The 18,050-nt window shown below is 40.5% G+C and overlaps 1 protein-coding gene across 4 annotated transcripts in view; it reads left to right on the top strand.

Annotated features, from left to right (window-relative positions):
* SH3KBP1 (SH3 domain containing kinase binding protein 1) overlaps positions 1–18,050 on the top strand; it is a 211,858-nt gene that overhangs the window by 13,305 nt on the left and 180,503 nt on the right. For 2 of the 4 annotated variants that reach the window (XM_066176909.1, XM_066176911.1), the window contains exon 2: positions 11,540–11,697. In XM_066176909.1, the coding sequence (XP_066033006.1) occupies positions 11,540–11,697 (158 nt within the window). Of the gene's footprint in view, positions 1–11,539; positions 11,698–14,254; positions 14,601–18,050 lie in introns of those variants that run through there. The other 2 variants (XM_066176912.1, XM_066176913.1) reach the window with 2 other exon arrangements.

Raw genomic sequence — 18,050 nt, 5'->3', positions numbered from 1 at the left:
ATCAGACAGCAAAGGGCTGTAGCACAGTCTGAGGATTTGGGCTATATCAGGCTACTGCTGCCAGCAATCTCTTCTTGCAGAAATTGCCACTTGCAAAAGCAAGAACACCTCAGCAGGATGTATCTGTGCACCACTTTTCAGTCTGGTTACTTAATGTAGCACCATTTTTATGAGCACTTCAAGCAAATGTGGCTAAGATGCAGAGGAGTATGTTGTATCCTCCCCATCCTCCTCCTGTGCAAAAGGGTTGCTACTTTTGGCAAAGACGTGTGGTGATAGTAACAGCTTAGGCATCTAGTGAAATCCTCCAAGCTCCTCTGAGATCATATTCATAATTACATTCATGCTTCTAGTCTGATTTTAATGAGACGAGGTAAATGTTGCCGCTTTAGAAGCTCAGATTTTAACAAAGGCTGTGCATTACACAATATGAAGACTGTGAACCACTTGTTGACCACAATCTCTGCTCTTCTTCCTGAGGGTTAAATGATGCTACATCATCTCTGAAAAGGTGGTTGTTCCTTGTCTTTTCAACTTTTTATTCATTTGTCTTTCCACCTCAGTACCATCCATTGGCATCTATAAATATTGGCAAGGCAACTTTGGGACTAGAATACTGGGCTAGTACTTCTGAGTAATTTACCACAGCATTTATTTTCATGGCATCAGCCTTTCCATCCTGCTTACTTTTTATGGTGATACATTAAGGTAGCAGTTCTCATTAATTTAGCCAAGTGGTAGTTTTATAAATAGTTCTGGGTGTATTTAGATGTAATCTGTCTCCTTTTTGTTCTGAAGAAGTAACTCATATCCTCCCTGTATCCTCTCAGTTGTCTGAAAATTAGATTTAGAAACTGCAAGAGTAGAGAAGCATTGCTAACAAGTTTGTATGAATATATAGTTTGTCAAATGGGACTTATTTGTCTTTGTTTACCTTAAGTTACAGTACTCTTCTCCTTTTCTGTTTCTCTCAGCAATGGCTATAATAATTTACACTCTTCAGAACTCTGAATTGTTTTTATGGATATTGGAGGAGGCAGGAACTCATGTTAACATGATGATGTTAAATGTTTTCCTCTGAATCTAATGTCTTCCATTCCTTCTGAATGGGTCCTTGTGTGCAGTAGTTTCTGAGGGGAATAATAATTCCAAAGGTGAACAGCTCTCAAGACAATTTTGCCTCTGAGAAGCACTGTATTTCTTTAGTTGCAGGTTAACACAATGCACATTGTCTGCAAACTTGACAATGTGTATTTAAAGTAGGTTTGTTTGTGCATGTTGTACACTGGGAGCATCTGCTGTAGTTGAGAGGCACTCTGGTTGGTAGAACCAGTGGATTACAGTAAACTTAGTCTCTTCAGTAGCAGCAATGTGATTTGAGTCCAAGGCAGAAGGACCATTTTGCCCGCAGGAAAAGATCAATTAATTCATGGAATAGAAGTGCTCCCTCTGACTGACAGCCACATGAAGGCCAAAGAATATCTATGCAGTCTCAGTCTTTCTAAACGGTTGAGACTCATCCCAATAAAATCTAATATGCATTGTTGAATCCGAAGTAGTGTTAAGGGGGAATATAGATGTAACTGCTGCCACCCAGAACTATCACAGCGATCTTTCCTTGCTTACTCCATAGTTACACACGCATGAACATTTCTGGTGTTCAGATGTGCTCTGGCATATTGCATGAAGGTTTGTGTCAGAGATATGGTCTGACACGATAAATTCACTTAGAGGCAGCTACTATGATAGGCTTGAGAAAAAATTAAATCCATAATGTTTATTATGGAAATATCTACCTGAAGCTGTTTACCGCAGACTTGCTATGGGATGTGTATTTTGTGTGGAAACACCCCATGTGAATACAAAAATACAAACATGCTGATTTACTGTTGTTCTTTTCCTGATGTAAATGTGAGATATTTTGATGGATTGTGGTCATACCAAGTGCCTTAGCTGGAATATAAAGTATTTCTTGTCCTACTGGGTGATTTCCACTCAAATAACTGCGTGTTTGTTTTAAAAACTGGAACCAAGCATACCTCTTTGAAAAACAGAAAACTAGCTGTCTTCTTTTCTTGGAGGACAGCTCAGGTGTTCTGTCAGCTGGAGTGGCTTCAGCTCTGCTGCTGCCCAGAGAAGAGCCACGTCAGGACAGCCCCAGGCCAGGTGTTCACTGTTCCAGGTTGGGATTTGTTTGGGGTGCCGTGCACAGCTCCCCTGTTTCTGTGCCTGTGTGAGTGTAGATGTGAATTCACACCACGGGGCTGTCCCTCTAATGCTGCCCGTCTCTGCTTGGCCTCTGTGGCTGCCTCTGGTGGCCCCGGGGTGCAGACTGGGTGAGGATTTGTGCCCTGTGGGAAGGGACTGGGACTGTAAGAAGGAGAGGACCCCGGGCAGTGTGATTTAGGTGGCCCCTTCTGTGGCTGCTCTGCTCTTTGAGGGAGTGATGCAGTGGAGGTACTATTCTAGGATATGACCTTTAGCTCCCCCTCATTGTTTGCCAAGGGGAAACAGGAAAATATAATGTAAACTGAAGGCTGTTGGCTAAGGGGAGGAGTTGCTGTTTATCGTGTAGCATGGATTTAACATCTTGAAGATTAAATAGTACTGCTTTTCCTTCTGATACCGGTTTTTTCCTTCTCCTATAAGCTTTTCTTTTTCATGAAGTGAAATCCTTGCAAATACTTTTAGCAGGGAGTATTATTCCTGATAGTGTTACAAAAGAAAAATGTTTAAAAACTGTGGAAAATTTGGAATTAATTTTTCAAGGAAATGATGGATCTTGCTTGCAATCAAGTAGATACAAAATGCTGAAGTTATTTTTTCATGCCATAGACATGCTACAAAACTAACAGCTCACGCTTTCTTAAAAATCCCAGTTGTAATTTTCATTTAAGCTGTAAAGTTAGTGGTATATTGTTATTTAATCAGAATTTTTACCAGACATTTCCATTTTGATAGTATGATGACTCCAAGGCCTGTTCAGTGACTCATTCCTTCATCTCATATTATTAAGTGTGGTGACATTGAGAGAGTTGAGTCTTTATAAACTACAGATTATTTTGTTCTCTGGTAGAAGAGCCACATCAGACTTTATATGAATCTGTCTTCCTTCTCTTCTCTCAATCCTGTTTCTACCCCAGCATCCCTCACGTGGTTGGCCTGCCAGCTGCTCAGTGTTCTTAGAGCAAAGAAACCAGTGGCCTTGTAGGTCATGTTTGATCTTCAGACCTTCTGGCCCTCCAGGTCTGGTTTAGGTAACCAGCATTATTGAATGTAATGTAGTTTGGATTTTGGTTGGGGGTTTTTTGGTGTTCTGTTTAGTTGGCTGATTGGTTTTTTTGTCCCCCCTCCCTGTTTTTTTTTGGTTTTGTTTTTATATTTTTGGGCTTTGCTTGTTTTTGTTGTTTTTTGTTTGGGTGTTTTTGTTTGTTTGTGTTTTTCTTTTTCTCTTTTTCGTCCCTTTTTTTTTGAAATTAAGTTCAGACTGTAAGTCAGTCATGCTTTTCTGTTTGGTCTAATAAAAGGTATTGATTTTTTCTCTCCCAGTGCTTTCTAATATTTCACTAAGAGTTTTATTGCAAACCTGTCATATCGCAAAAATAATGTGGGGTTTTTTTAAGTATGCCCATAAGCTCTGAAAGTGTGCTAGACTCACCAGTTTGTACCCAGGTGTCTTAGATAGAACAGCACATTTGAAGAAGACCTTGTCTGTGAAGTTGAGGTAGGTGGAACTCAATGGTCAGATTTTTAACCTGTTGTAAGATGTTTATGCTAAAGTGTGATGCACTCTCTTCTGAGGAAATGTAATTTGAGCTTTAACTGAAAGCTTGAATGCAGAATATTTGCAGGTAGTCTGTCTGGTTTCTGTTCTGGTTTTTTTTGGGTAAGCCAATGCAACAAGAGGGTTTATCCTTCACATGAAGCTGAGTGACTTAGAAAAGCGAAAACGTAAAACTTAGAGCTCTTAACTCCTTAACTGCCATGTCTAACTGTATTTACTCACTTTAATGTCTAGATTTGGTTGTGAAACCAGACTGCTGCAGAAGGTAGTGTTGCCATATGGATGCTGTTACTTGGGTGGAATAGTGCCAAAGAGGTTAATAACATTTCCATTGTGCCTACACACTTCAGATGTCTCGCAAGAAGCTGATTTAATAAGATAGTTTTTGTTGCACAGTAACAAATCTCTGTTTCTTTTCTTTATTATTTCTTGCTTGGAAAGGCACTGTACAATAACTGAAAATAGAATAAACAGAGGCATTTCTGTCTTCAAGTATTGGTAACATTATTAAAGAAATTCTGTCTAGGTCAGTTTAAGAGATTAGATTTTACTTGTAATTTAAAATGTGGCAAGGAAGCAAACTAAACAATAAGAAAAATATTTCTAATTATCAACATAATTTTCAACAAAATCATTTCACCTATATGTGCAAGACTAATTTGGGGAATGAATGGTAGGACTAGTTAAACTTTTAATCAACAGGGGTTTTTTTAGATGTGCTTTTTTAAAATACAGCTGTCAGGTTACATTTCAATGCCTGGTTTATGTCATTAGCAATTCAAATTGTGTATTTTAAATCCAAACTACTAAGCATTAAATGAAAACAAAAATCTCTGTCCCTAACATTGCAGTAATGAGTTGTATTCTGCCAGTCTCCAGCAGGGCTCTAAATAACTAGCTTTGATTCTATTTCTTGAGTTTTTATGTTAAAATCTGGATTGATGGTAATATAAGACTAGGAATAGTTGATTTTGTTGGCATGAGAATGAATGTTCTCCTTGTAGATCAAAACAACTTGAATAGCTTTTGATATTGGATTTCATTCCTAATGTACAGAATGCCTTTTTCTAACATAAAGATTCTAGAAGCTAAAGTTTGCAGGCTGGGGCAGGTTTGACTTTCAGGCAGCATGAGGCAATATTTTGAAGAAAATTTCTCTAAAAAGAGAAACCAGATCTGCCTGTCCCAGTTTGCCATTTTATTTTTCTCTTGGCTTAAAAGGGATTTGAGTTTTGGCTGTTAATGTAACAATCTGTTTACCTTGGCAGAGCTGGGCCTAAGACCAACCTTTGTTGCTTAACAAATAAAATTAGTTTGAGCTCACTGTCCATGGAGTGTTTTCTCACATTATGAATCATTGTGCAAACTGGGACACAGTTTTAGTCCAGTTCCTGTGGAGAAATCTAGCACAGCATTTCAGGAATCAGGTATGTTGTACTTACAGATGTGAAGCACAGCTCTGATCTGCATTTTCATAACAAACCTGGATCAGTGTTGTCTCTAATAACAGTCGAATTTCCATGAAGACTAGGTTTCACCTCGAAAGAAACATAAAGATTAAGCTTGACTGGCAGAATGAATTTTCCAAAACACAGTTTGAGGAGGTGCAATGATTTAGCATGCTTTAGAAAATGATTTAAAAACTGCAACTGCAAGAACCTGTAAATTTTGGAGTACTTTTGGCTGTCATACACTCTTCAGACTTCAGTACTGTAATAAATGAGAATTTTGAGTGATCTCAGAAGTACCTTCCCATCAATTTCTCACAATTCTGCACATTTTTTAGGTGTACTCTTATTTTTCTTTCCAAACTCTGCTTTTGGTTTCCTTTGAAGAGTTTCTAAACATCTTGATTGTGTGGTCCTGTTTTGGTGACTCATATGTCTCTGACAGCTTACACACACTTATGTTACAGTAATCAAATTCTCTGAGAGGAGGCAGTTTTTAAAAATATTTGTAAGTGTTTTTAATAAGTGGAAACTTTTATAGACAGAGAAAAGCCTGAACGGTAAAGGGTTGGGGTTTTCTGTTTGTTTAAACAAACCTTCAGTAAAACAAAAGTGATTGAACAGCTGCAGCTGTCTGTATGTGAATTAGTGCAAGCCAGACAAACTTCAGGGCGTTCTCTCCAGTGCCTCCAGTGTAGCCAAGCCACTGTAGAGTCAGGTCAACAGCCCCATTCCACCTTTTGGTGCCTCAGCTTCAGAGAGAGAACATAATTAATAGGAAAACTGTCATTTTTTGCAGCCTCCTTAAGGGAAAACTGCAAGAACAGCAACAGATTCTAGAACTCTTGAAAAATATGGGACTTACAGAGTGGGAGAGTTGTCTTCCTTCATTGTGTCTTGCTGCAGTCTGACTGTTGAGGAGTGTTTGAAGAACCAGTAGTCGGAGGCAGCCTGAATCCCTGCTGCATTGCCATCTCCCCCTTAGAGCTCTCTACCCACCTCCTAGTTGCTTAGGAAGAGCAAAGCAGTATGTAATTGCACTCATTGCAAAGTCAGAATGGGATTTTAAAGCTTTCTAAGTAAGGAGGAGAAATGGCTTGACACACGCAAAAATCTTTTGATCCTGAGAGCAAGTACACACTAGTAGGCTGCTTAAACATGAAGATACAGGACCTTGCTTTCAAAAGATCTTTCCTGGGGTTCAACCAATCTGGAAATACCCTTCTAAATAGTCTAAATTTTGCCTTTTTTGAGCCACAGTGCTGTTGTGTTCTGGGGAGATAAAAAATTTCACTGATGTGTTTACCTTGATGCCACTGCTTGAATCCAGTAGTCTTTGGAGAGCTGTTGTGTAAATACAACTTCTGATCCAAATGGTACTGGTTGGTCTGGGGAAAACTGTATGCATATACATATATGTATATGTATACATATGTGTCTATATGGATAATACTGATGCCAATTTGGGGACTCTAGTTCATATATTAGAAATGTTTGTAAAAATTGTTACTTAGTTGTATTCAGATGGTTGGGCTTTCCAGATCTTTAGGTCCCTATGGTTTCAAGAGCCCAAACCCACAACTTTCCTGAATGAAGGGCAGATGGAATCTGTGCCTCTTGGGGTGAGTTTAGAGACTCACAGAATGGCAAGCCTGAAAAACTGAGGTTTATAACTTCTGATGCCAGGAGGAAGGTTCCTGCTCCACCTCAAGATCTGCAGTTAGAGAACAGATGCAATGCTTTTGTAGGTGATGGGGGTCTGGGTGCTCAGCCCAGTGAAGCACCCAAGCTGGTAAATCTGAGCCATGCAGAAACAGCAGGAGAAAATGGGATGTGGTAACAGTAGGGAAATTCCCTGCTGTGGGTGTTGGGGACTCCCATCTGCTGACCTGACATGAGCTGACCTGTCATCTGGAGGGGCTTGTTGCCTGCCAGGATCTGGAGCACTGTGGTAAGACTGCCAAAGCTTGTCTGGCTTCAGACAACTACTCCCTGCTGCTCTCCCACGTAGGTTTCAATGATACCTCCTGAAGGGATGTGAAATTATCAGCTCTGACTGTGTGGCTCTGGACTGATGACCAAGAGTGTGGGAGCCTGGGTGGATTCTCCTTGATCCTTTGGGTGAGAGCAGAGTGTATTAGGATGGGTGGAGAGATCCTGTAGGTAAGCTGGTTACATAGCTGGTGTCAGCAACAGAATTCTAGTTTTGTGGTCATGAGGGTCTTTTTGAGGATTGCTTGGAAAAGATGGGATTCACCTGACTAGGGCAAAAGCATCACTGCCAATTATCTTATGAGCAATTGGTGGACCAGGTTGGCAAACAAAATGTGATACAAACAATGGGGACCTTGTAATCAAAAAAATCAGGACTGAAGGGGACCTTTCCCAAGTATACCTATATAAAAAAGGGAATGTTTTTCAGAATTACAGGGAAAACTCTGCCACTCTTTGTGGGAAGTCAGCACGACTGGTTGCCTCTCTGAATGTCGGTGTTCTCATGCAGACTGCATGGGATGCAAAGAAGAGGAATTAAATGTCTGCATGCAGCTTCAGAGTTACAATTTCACTGGGATTGTGAAGATACGATAGGATAGCTCATATTTAATCACCCTGATATACACTGGAGGGATAGTGTAGCTTGTTTATGTGCTGGGTTGGGTGTGAGCAGTTCAGGAGGTTTCTAGAGTGTGTTGTCTACTGCTTCTCATACCTGCAAACAAAGAACGGTTTGGGGATCTGAAGGCTGAGGGCAGCGTTGGCGGCACTGACTGGGAGATGATAAAGTTCAGGATCCAGAGAGGAGGGGGGATAGGCAGAAAGCAGGGTTGCAACCCCAGACTTCAAGAGGAAAGACTTTGGCCTGTTCAGGACTCTAAAACCAGTAGGAAAGCCCAGGGCAAGGTAAACCTCCCCTCAGTGGAAGAGAATAAGGTTAGGGAGTATTTAAACAAACTGGTCATGTGCAAAGCCACGGCCCTGGTGTGGTACATCCTGAGGGAGCTGATTTTGGGAGGGCCCTCTTGATGGTTTTCGAAAAGTCACTGTGATTAGGAGAGGTTCATTAAAAGCAGAAGAATGTACCTCCGGTCTTCAGGAAGCGCAAGAAGCCTCTTTTCTTTTGCTGAAAACTACAGGCTGGTCAGCTGCATGAGAACTATAGAAAGATAATGGAACAAATAATCCCTGGAGTCCTTTTCTAAACATATGAAGGAGAAGAAGATGGTTGGGAGTAGTCACTGTGGATTTATGAAAGAGAAGTCGTGTCTGAGCAATGGGTTAGTCTTCTGCCATGAGATCACTGACTTGGCGGAGTGAATGTTGTTTATGTTGACTTCAGGAAAGCTTTTGTCACTGTCTCCCGTAACTTGACAAAGGGATGAGGAGCAGTACAGGTGGGTGGAAGAACCTGGCAGAAATGCTGGACTCAAAGGGCAGCCCAGGCTGCAGCTGCAGGCTGGTCACTGGCAGTGGTGCCACAGGGGTGGGTAATGGGGCTGATGCTGCTCAGGGTCTGCAGTAATGAGCAGGAGGACAGGGCAGAGAGGACTGTGAGCAGGTTGGCAGGTGCTGCAAAAGTGGCAAGTGTTTGACTCCCCAGAGGCTCGTGCTGCCATTTGTAGAGGCCTCAAGAGGCTGGAGAAATGGGCTGACAGGATGCTCGTGAGCAGAGGGAAATGCCAAGTCGCGCAGCTGGAGAGGAATAACCCTGGGCACGAGTACAGGCTGTGCCTGAGTGTGTGGCAAGCAGCTTTGTGGAGAAGGGCCCGGGGCTCCTGGGGGACATGAAGCAGAGCAGGAGGCAGCAGCGTGTGCTTGTGGCAGGGGCAGCTGCTGGCTCCTGGGCTGTTCTAGGCAGAGTGCTGTGAGCAGGAGGAGCGATGTGATCCTTCTCCCCTTCTCCTTTCTCTTGTGAGGCTCCTTTGGAGTTCTGTGTCCAGTTGTGGGTTCTCAGGTACAAGGGAGAGGTGGAGAGAGCAGAGTGGGTCCTGTGCAGGGCTGTGATGGTGTCTGAGGGATTGGAGCCTGTGACATCTGGGGAGAGTCTGAAAGAGATGGGACTGTTCCGTCTGGAGAAGAGAAGGCTCAGGCTGATCCTGTTGATGTGTCTGAAAGTATTTTTAATCTTAAGGGTGATCAAACACTGGAATTTCCATCCTTTGAGATACTCAAAACTTGGCTGCATAAGGCCCTGAGCAGTCTGTGCTTTGGCTGTTCCTGCATTGAGTAAGAGGATTGGTATACAGTGGTGCCTTCCAATCAAAAACTGATTTAGGCAGTGGCTAGTGTTTTCTACTGCACATGCAAGCTGATGATGAAATGAAATACCACCTGGGGCTGTCCTGGAACTTGTTCTGTCTAACATCTTTATTGAGTACTGGAGAAGGCAGTGGAATGCACTCTCTTTAGATCTGTGATTTCTGCCAAATTGCTGCAACAGTTCCTGTGTTAAAGAGTGAAGGGACCTGAGTCTAGAGCAGTTCTGATTGTCTGGCTTGGAGAAGAGAAATTGGGAGGTCGTGATAACAGCCTTAGAAGGCTTACAAGTAGGTTATCAAGAAGATGCAGGTACTGCATAGCAGTGCACGGTGGGGCAACAAGACCAGTGGGTGAAAACTGATACAAGAAAGGCTCCAATAGACTGTAGATAGAAAATCTTTTTCCTAGTCAAGCAGTAGTGCAGATTCTGCTGCCTCTGTAGGAGGAAGTTGGAGGATTTCAAGACCCGTGTGTAACCTGGTTTGACCTCAGAGCTGGTTCTGCTTTGAACAGAAGGATGAATTAGAGATGTGAAGTCCCTCTCAGCCTGAATGACTCTGATTTTTCATTTAAGTTTCACTGATAAATTTTTCATGTTCTGTTGTCATGTCAGCTTATGTGTGATGCCCCTCTTTCTCTTTTGCTCATTTTTCATTATGTAGTTTAGCAGGCCTCTTGTAAACTGGTTTTACAGGGGTTTTTGACATCACAGAAGAAGTAATAGAGGAATATTATAAGCCATAAACTTGTGGTTGGTGTGTATTCAAAAGTCAGAACACTGCTTTAGATATGACTTGCAGGCTCTGGAGGAGGGATGGAGATATTCAGCATTGTGACTGTGTGACATTTTGGGGGTGGAAAGAAGTAACTCTTCTTTCCTGTCAACTTAATTCAGTTTAGTATGCAGGGTTTGTTATTCAGGCAGAACCTTTTTGCTGCCTGTGGTGTAATGGTTGGCTTTGCTTTGTGAGCTGGTATTGCCTGTTTGCAGGCTAGAGCTTGCAGGGTTTACATAGCACAGTCACTTGTGCAGAAAGCAGATGCCTGTTACTAGTTCTCACTTTGCTGTTTCAATGGTCTAAGTGCTAAATGTTTGGTGGAAAGTCTTGGGATGAGCTTTTCCACTGAAGGAAACAGGAATAAGGTTTACAGATATGGGTGTCCCAGACCTTGCCAGTCTGGCCAGTTAATATTTGTTGAACCACCAAATATAACTATGGCTTCCATATTGAGTACCCCAGGTGTATTATTTTTGATTATCTGAAGGAGTTTTTCTGTCTTTATGACTTCCTTAATTCTCTACAGAGATTTTCTTGTGTGTATGGTTTCAAGGGATGTGGAGACCTCTTGGGAAAAGACAGACATACCATATAATGGTAGCAGGCGTATAATACAACTCTGATAACAGACAATCATAGCAGTAGAAGTATATAATCTTAATTCTTTGATGCATAATCACAAGTGAAAGGAAATCTTCTCTCTTTGTTGAAACCCTATGAGGGCATGTTCATGCAGCAAAGCTTTTCATTTCTATATAAACAACAGTGAAAGTCATCATGATGAAAAAAATCTTGTTAAATACTTTTTAGGTTGATAGTGATGTATTTAGCAAGGTAGTTGCAATGGCTTGGGATGCTTATGAATTTGAGAACCTTTCCATATTTATTTCCATATAAAATAAAATGCTTTGAAAGCCCTGTGAACAAAAGGTGAAACTTTGTCCAAACTTAAACTTTGTAATGCTGCTAGAATAAATATTCCTGAAGCATCACAAATTGATTTCCTTTAAAAAAAAATAAAAATGCATGTTGCCTTAACCATGATGGACTTCCTCATGTGTTTTTTCTCTTTGGCCTCTCTTGTAGCAGTTACCCACAGAACATTACCATTGCGTGTTGCCTCTTTAATGTACTCTCTTGGTTAAGCTGAACTTATTACTTTCACTGAGAATATATGATTGCATTGGTGATATTGCATTTTCTTATGCCTTTGGAAGTCAGGAAAACTGAAATGTAATCAATAACTGTGCATGTGTGTGTTTCTCTTTTAGTGGAGGCGATAGTGGAGTTTGACTACAAAGCTCAACACGATGATGAGCTGACAATCACTGTAGGTGACATAATCACCAATATCAAGAAAGATGACGGAGGCTGGTGGGAAGGACAGCTCAAAGGCAGAAGAGGTTTGTTCCCTGACAACTTTGTAAGAGTGAGTACAAAGTGGAACTGTTCTTGTGTTGTGTGTATACGCTTTATGTACTGTGCTGTTCAGGCTAAATATCAGCTTTTATATCATAATATCTCTTATATCCAAAACCATAATATATTGCATATACACGTATATTGCATATATACAATATATTGCATATCTATAATGCAGTGTTCTGTTGAGATAATGTTACAAAGAAAAGATTACTTTCTTTGCAAAGGCAAGCTGAAAATAAAAGAAACTACTGCTGCATTTCTCTGCTGTTCAGTGAAAATATTTGACTTCATGGTCTGAGAACAAAGTGGTTATTCTAGAACAACTTGCAGGCCATTGCATTTTAAATATTTTGTCTTCTCTGTAACATATTCTGCTTTTCCAGAATGTTTTCTTGGGTTTTATAGAAGCTTCTTTTGGTGAATATTTATTCCCGGCTAAACTAGTTGAGAATAATTAGATTTTTTCATACGGTTGCTATAAAAACTTTTAAAAAAAGTCAATTTGTATTCACCTAATATACCAAATAACTTGCACTAATCCTTGTTTTGAGACAACCATTCAGAGATTTAGAAAGAAATTATTTTTTTTACTGGGTGTCTGTGTTTGCACGCATATGTCTGCATATATGAAGCCAACTGTTAGTACCTCTGGGCCTCCTTGGTTTGTCATTGCAGACCTAGGCTGTTAATTTCCATAAATCTCCATAAACCTGGCTCTCCACTATGGAAAAGAGACCCAGAACTACAATAAATTACATATATAGTTTTTGTGTTAATCTTTTAGTACGGCTTCCGAGGAGCTTTGGTACTTTCCCTTTTCTAACGGTATGTGTCTTTTTTTTTTTTTATTATTTTTTTTAAACTTCTTCTAACTGTTTAAGCCTATTGTGTGCTCAGACATATGGACATAATGAAGTGATTTCATTTTGCTTGCATAGTGCTGCATATGTCAAGGTAACTGGGGGAAGTGTTCTGGTTGTGAGTTTAGCCAGCCCCTGGCAGGGGGTGTGGGGGTGGACACGGGAGCCTCAGGTGTTTCTGTGGGGGTGAACACACCCCCTCATCCTTGCTCCTGTCATTGGCAAGAAGGAAGAGCGGCTCTGTGTGTGTCAGGCAGCAAAAATAAGGAGCAAGCCAGGGCCTCAATGAGATGAAAGGGCATGGTGGAGGATAGTGAATAATCTGGTTTTTGCTAATCTCTGAAAATCAACACTTTGGGCTAAGAGAAAGAAACTGTTTCGGTATTCATTGTGTATTGGTAGTATTTTTCTGCTTGAACTCCGGTGAACTGAACCGTGGGAAAAATGCAGACTTCCTTAAAACTTTTTCCTGGCTGATATTTTAAATCTGCTGCTGATTTTAGGAGGTGTTGGATTTAGTGTTCTAAACAAATGCAACCTATGAATGTCTGTTATGGCAATATACTAATCTAAAGATTTGCAAGTTGGCACATTAGTACCTAATTTTAAGCCCTATTCTTTCCAAAATGACTTCAAACTGTGGCATCCTGTCACATAATAGAAATATAAATAGCTTTTTCTCAATAGAAAGTTCTAAAACAACAGTAAATGGTTTAGATTTTGTGTTCTCATGAAGTACCACTCCCTACTCTTTCCTTCCTGCCTTTTTTTTTTTTTTTCTCTTTTAAATCAGCATCCAGGGCTGTTTTCTAAAGAACTAAAACCCACATTGTGTTCAAGCTGAAAATGAGGAAGAATTTAAAGTCAAAGATGGTTTTCATAGCCAAGCACTTTCTCTCTAAACTAGGTAAGATGGAGTAGAAGATACCAAATTATACACAATTACTTAGAGTTAGTTTATGGATCTCTTGAATGAAAACCTTCATTTTTCTTGTGTAAATCGCCTATATGGAGAGCTACAGTCAAAACTGCAGTCCCATTAGAAAGCTTATTGAGCATAATCACTCTGCCCAGTAAGATTATAAGTAATTGTGAACTTTCTCTTGATTATGGAAAATCTTTTAACACATGAATGCAGTGTTGGGCTCACCAGCAGTCAGTTCATACCCCATTGGCAAAGTGTGTGTCAACAAAGTAATTGAGAAGCAGGCAAAAAGGGATGCTACAGACAAGTAGTGGGCTTGAATGCAGCTCCAAATTCCTATTTCTTATCAAAATTGGTTTTAAGAGTAGTTGAGAAAGTTATTCAAAGGTTAAAAAACAGAAATTAAATTCCTGAGGTTCTTTGCATTCTACCTTCAAGAAGTAGGAATAAATTCTTAAGGAGAACAGCTTTTCCTTCCTGTGATTTTATTTTCGTTTGAATAAATTCATGCTGATGTTCCAAATAAACTGTTGGGGTTTGCAAAAATTGAATGTTTGGGCTGAAATGAAATCATGGAATTAACACTGAAAAGAGTACTGAATGGTTTCTGTTAACATTTACGCATAGATTCTGGAAGTCAAGTTTGGGAGAAAAGAAGTAGAAATCAGAAATGGAAAAACTAGGAAAATGCAATATATTGGAATGTTTATGAAAAGACATTCATTTGAAGTGTCATTTAAGAAATAAATCCCCCATATTTTTCAAGGGAATGTGAAATAGGTTGTGAATGTGCAAAAGACTTTTGGAGTTGCCTGTAGTAAAAATTTTTAAATTTCTTGGAACAGATACAGATTAGGAGACCATTGAAGAAGGGTTGTCTGAAGATAGATGTGAGACAGAAAGAGGAAAGGGGAGGTAGCAATGATATACATGAAGTACGTATGCAGTTATTTTTTTTCAAGGGACTTTCTCTACGAAGTTGTAGCAGAGGTGCTTCCTGTTCTTGAATCTACAAAACAACTGCTTTGAATTTCTTGTATATTTATACATATAGCGACGAAAAAGACGGATTCATACCCTTCTTCTTCTCTGAAATTCAATATGCAAGGCGTAACAGAAAAGGTATTTGAAATTTATTTTCTGTTTCTTTTTTCATTGCCTAGCAGTAGTCTGCGGCTATGGCTACTCGGAAGATTTTGAGGAAGAAGTTTGTTTAAATATAAGAAAAATCTTTGGTCTCTCTTTAAGATCTGACTTACCTCTGTCAGCACTTGAAGATACCTCCTTTTGTTAGAGAAAATGGTGCCGAATGTGTCGTGAGAAATGTATGGAAGTGTATCTGGTTGTCGGCTTCTGTTTTCTTTCAATTTTTCAGGCAGAGAACTAGAAATACAAATGGAGAGTTATGTCCTGTTCCTGGTGTCTGTTTTAATTCTCAGTTATGCAGCTGACAAAGAGGAGGTATCAGGTGCGATTGCAGTGTTGTTCATTTATATGTTATAAAGTTGGTTTTCAGTGTCTTTCTAGCTTGAAAACTTCAACTTGAAATCCATGCTCTGCAGTGTAAAACTGTGTTTGTCAGTGTGACAGCATCTGAGACAGATAGATTTTGCTGATAGCAGATGAAGATGTAAAAAGCAGGAAACTGGTGCAGAGCCGTGCTTGCTGGCTTTAATTTTCCAAGTCAATTCCGTGTGGGATTGAATAGTGTTGTGCCGGTAAACTGATTCTGCTGCATGAAACAACCTGAAAGCTTCTCTGTACTCCAGAGGACTTGCCAGTTTTTCTAGCAGAATTGGAGAGGTAAATTTATCTTAAGCGAGAAGTGTAGTGTAGCTGTTTCTGAAATTCTGTTTTAGCTTGTGTTTTAGAATCAGTGAAACGGGGCAGGGATTTTTGTAACTGTACTGCTGCCTTGAGTCAGAAAAGCAATCTGGATTTCTTGTTATGCAAGCAGAATACAATCTTTAAATAGTGCACATTATTTGTAAGATGGCAGAGATGTTCATGCTGAATCTTAGGTACATGGTGCAGATCCTTATCTGTTGCTTGTCGTTTAATTTCCTTCTCTGTATGGTTGGTTTGTTTTTATCACAACCAGCCAGAGGTTGTGGGGGTGACTGTCAGTGATTTCTTGCTGAGACCCCTGTGCTTGTAGCACACCCCTACCTAAAACTTTTTGTAAAACATGAAAAGGTCCTGTGCACATGCAGGGGCCCTTTGCAGCTGAAGTTGGGCTCCTGGGCAGGAAAAGAAAATATTGCCCATGTCTGAGAGCACTTTGGTTCCTGCATCCCCAGCTGCTGCTTGGTACCTGCCAGGGCAGAGAGCTGACCAACTCCTCTTGTCCTCCCCTGTTGCTTTATCACAGCCTTTTGCCATCTCTGGCAGCTCTGTGACTTCCTGCCTTTGCTCTGTAGGCTCTTAGGGCCTTCACTGCTCTCCTCAGCAGTCTGAGGTCTATCAATTCAGTGATGTCTGGGTCAGCTTTGCCTCAGTAGCCACCTGTCGTGGGTTCAGTCCCCACACAGGCCATTCACTTAAGAGTGGGACTCAATCCCTTCCAACACAGAATATTCTGTGATTCTGGGGAAGTTGTGGCATTAGCACAGGCACTGAGGTTATATGCAGACTAGGTAAATTATTTCTGCCTGTACCTGCAAAGATAACTTGCTTTATGTGTCAGTGAATTGTTATGCTGGGGTACGTGGGGTTTTTTTGGTGTTTTTGTTTTTTTTTTCCCCCACACTTGGCAGGAATGTGCAACTCAATTAATGAACGTTTTCTTTTGTTGTTTTTGGATATCTTACTAGAATGCTGTCTACATATTTGTTTTCAGGAATTGTTTCAGATCATGGTATCCTAACTGAATGAGAGTCAGGGGTACTAGCTTCTTACTCCAAGTTTTAGGTATGGCCATTAAACTTATGGTGAAATGCAAGAGAATATAATGGCATGAAAATGTTGTCTCTGAGGTTTTGTTCCTGTCAGCAGCAATCGAGATTTTGTGAGGAGAAATGTAACATCACAGGCTGTGATTATTTATTATTGCTGTTGTTATTACTCTTACGATGGTGAAAGCAAGACTAGTAAAACAAAATCTTTCTCCCTCTTCCAGCCCATCTTCTCACAAAGACACAGATTGACCAAGATTGTCTTGTGCCAGTCTGTGACTTGTCTGTGTTCACTCCTATGAGGGAACTGAGCACGGAGCAATGACAGCGCTCTGGGCTGTCCTGGATGCCCAAGGCGTGATTAGACCCATGTCACACCTCAACCTGTTCATCTGCATTCAGAGGAGGTGAGGGAGCTCCAGTGAGCCAGCTGCCCTGGGTGTTTGGCCTGGAAGTGATCTGAAAGTGCCAGGCAGCGAGGGAGGCTCTTTCCCCTTCCCTGTGACAGGGAACTGGTGCTGTTCCCAGGCAGATGGAAGCGTGCCGTGCTCAGTGCAGTCAGCAGGATGGATCCCGTATGTTTATCAAGGGAGCAAAACCGTGGGTTCGGCTGTCCTGTGGTGACCAGTTTGCTGGATGTGTTTTGACAGCAGGCTTTGAGGGGAGGGGTTACTCAGGGGAGTGTGGGGGTGTGGAAAAGAGGAAAAATGGTGGTATGGGTCAGTTAGCTGTTGGATGTTTTGTGGGAATTAGCCTGTAAATGTTTTCTGAAGTATGTGAGAGTATGTGCAGCAGTTGTGTAGTGAGCACACAGCAATGGAAGCTTCAGTGTTAAGATGTTTACTCGTTGTTAGTGGCTAGTACATTACATTACAAAAAAGTAACCTTCTGAAAAGACAGTGGCTTACTTGTAATTATATACTGATAGGATTGATGGAAATTCTGCCATGAATCCAGCTCCTCCCATGGCGGGGGGATTTGAGCTATATGATCTTTAAGGTCCCCTTCCATCCTCTGACCATTATGTGATTTTATGAAATTTATGGATTTGAAAACAAAATTTATTGGTTTTTGTTCTTTATGCAATGTAATTGCTGAGGTCTAAAACCATTCTTTTTCAAATACACATAATACTGCTTTACTGATGGAGTTAATGCAGGTAGTATCAATTAATATACAAAGGAGACTCGATTGTCCCCTCTTCTTGCTCAAGTTAGTTTTTGTTGTCTTAAAAAAACCTCAGTAGAGCATTCCAGTTTAAAATATGCTGTTGTTTAAATTGTAAATTAGAAAAACCCTAATTTGGGTTAAAGGGAATTATTTTTCTTTCTTCCCTTCCTGAAGCTCCAAGCCATGAGAATCTGATCAGAGACTGAAACAAGAACCCAATGTACCATCTAGAAGTCAACTTTTCAATATATCTTTTCTTTGGAGTTATAATATAATAATTCTTTAGGTAGCTTCAATTTGTTCAGAACTTAGTTATGTATTATAATTTGAAGTGTGTGTTATACAAAGAATTCAATGTGGTTTTGGCAGTAGCCTCTTAAAGTAGTCACAAGGATTTATAGAATTGGCAGGATTAGATGGTTCACAGCATTTCTCCAACCTAGTCCTAAAAGCTTGTGAGGCAAAGAAATGTGCTAAACTTACATTGTGTCTTCCCTAAAATCAGTTT

Source organism: Chamaea fasciata, unplaced genomic scaffold (assembly GCF_029207755.1).
Source record: "Chamaea fasciata isolate MVZ Bird 193981 ecotype frontalis unplaced genomic scaffold, bChaFas1.0.hap1 SCAF_2, whole genome shotgun sequence".
Taxonomy (NCBI): Eukaryota; Metazoa; Chordata; class Aves; order Passeriformes; family Sylviidae; genus Chamaea; species Chamaea fasciata.
This window is presented reverse-complemented; position numbering and strand designations above follow the sequence as displayed.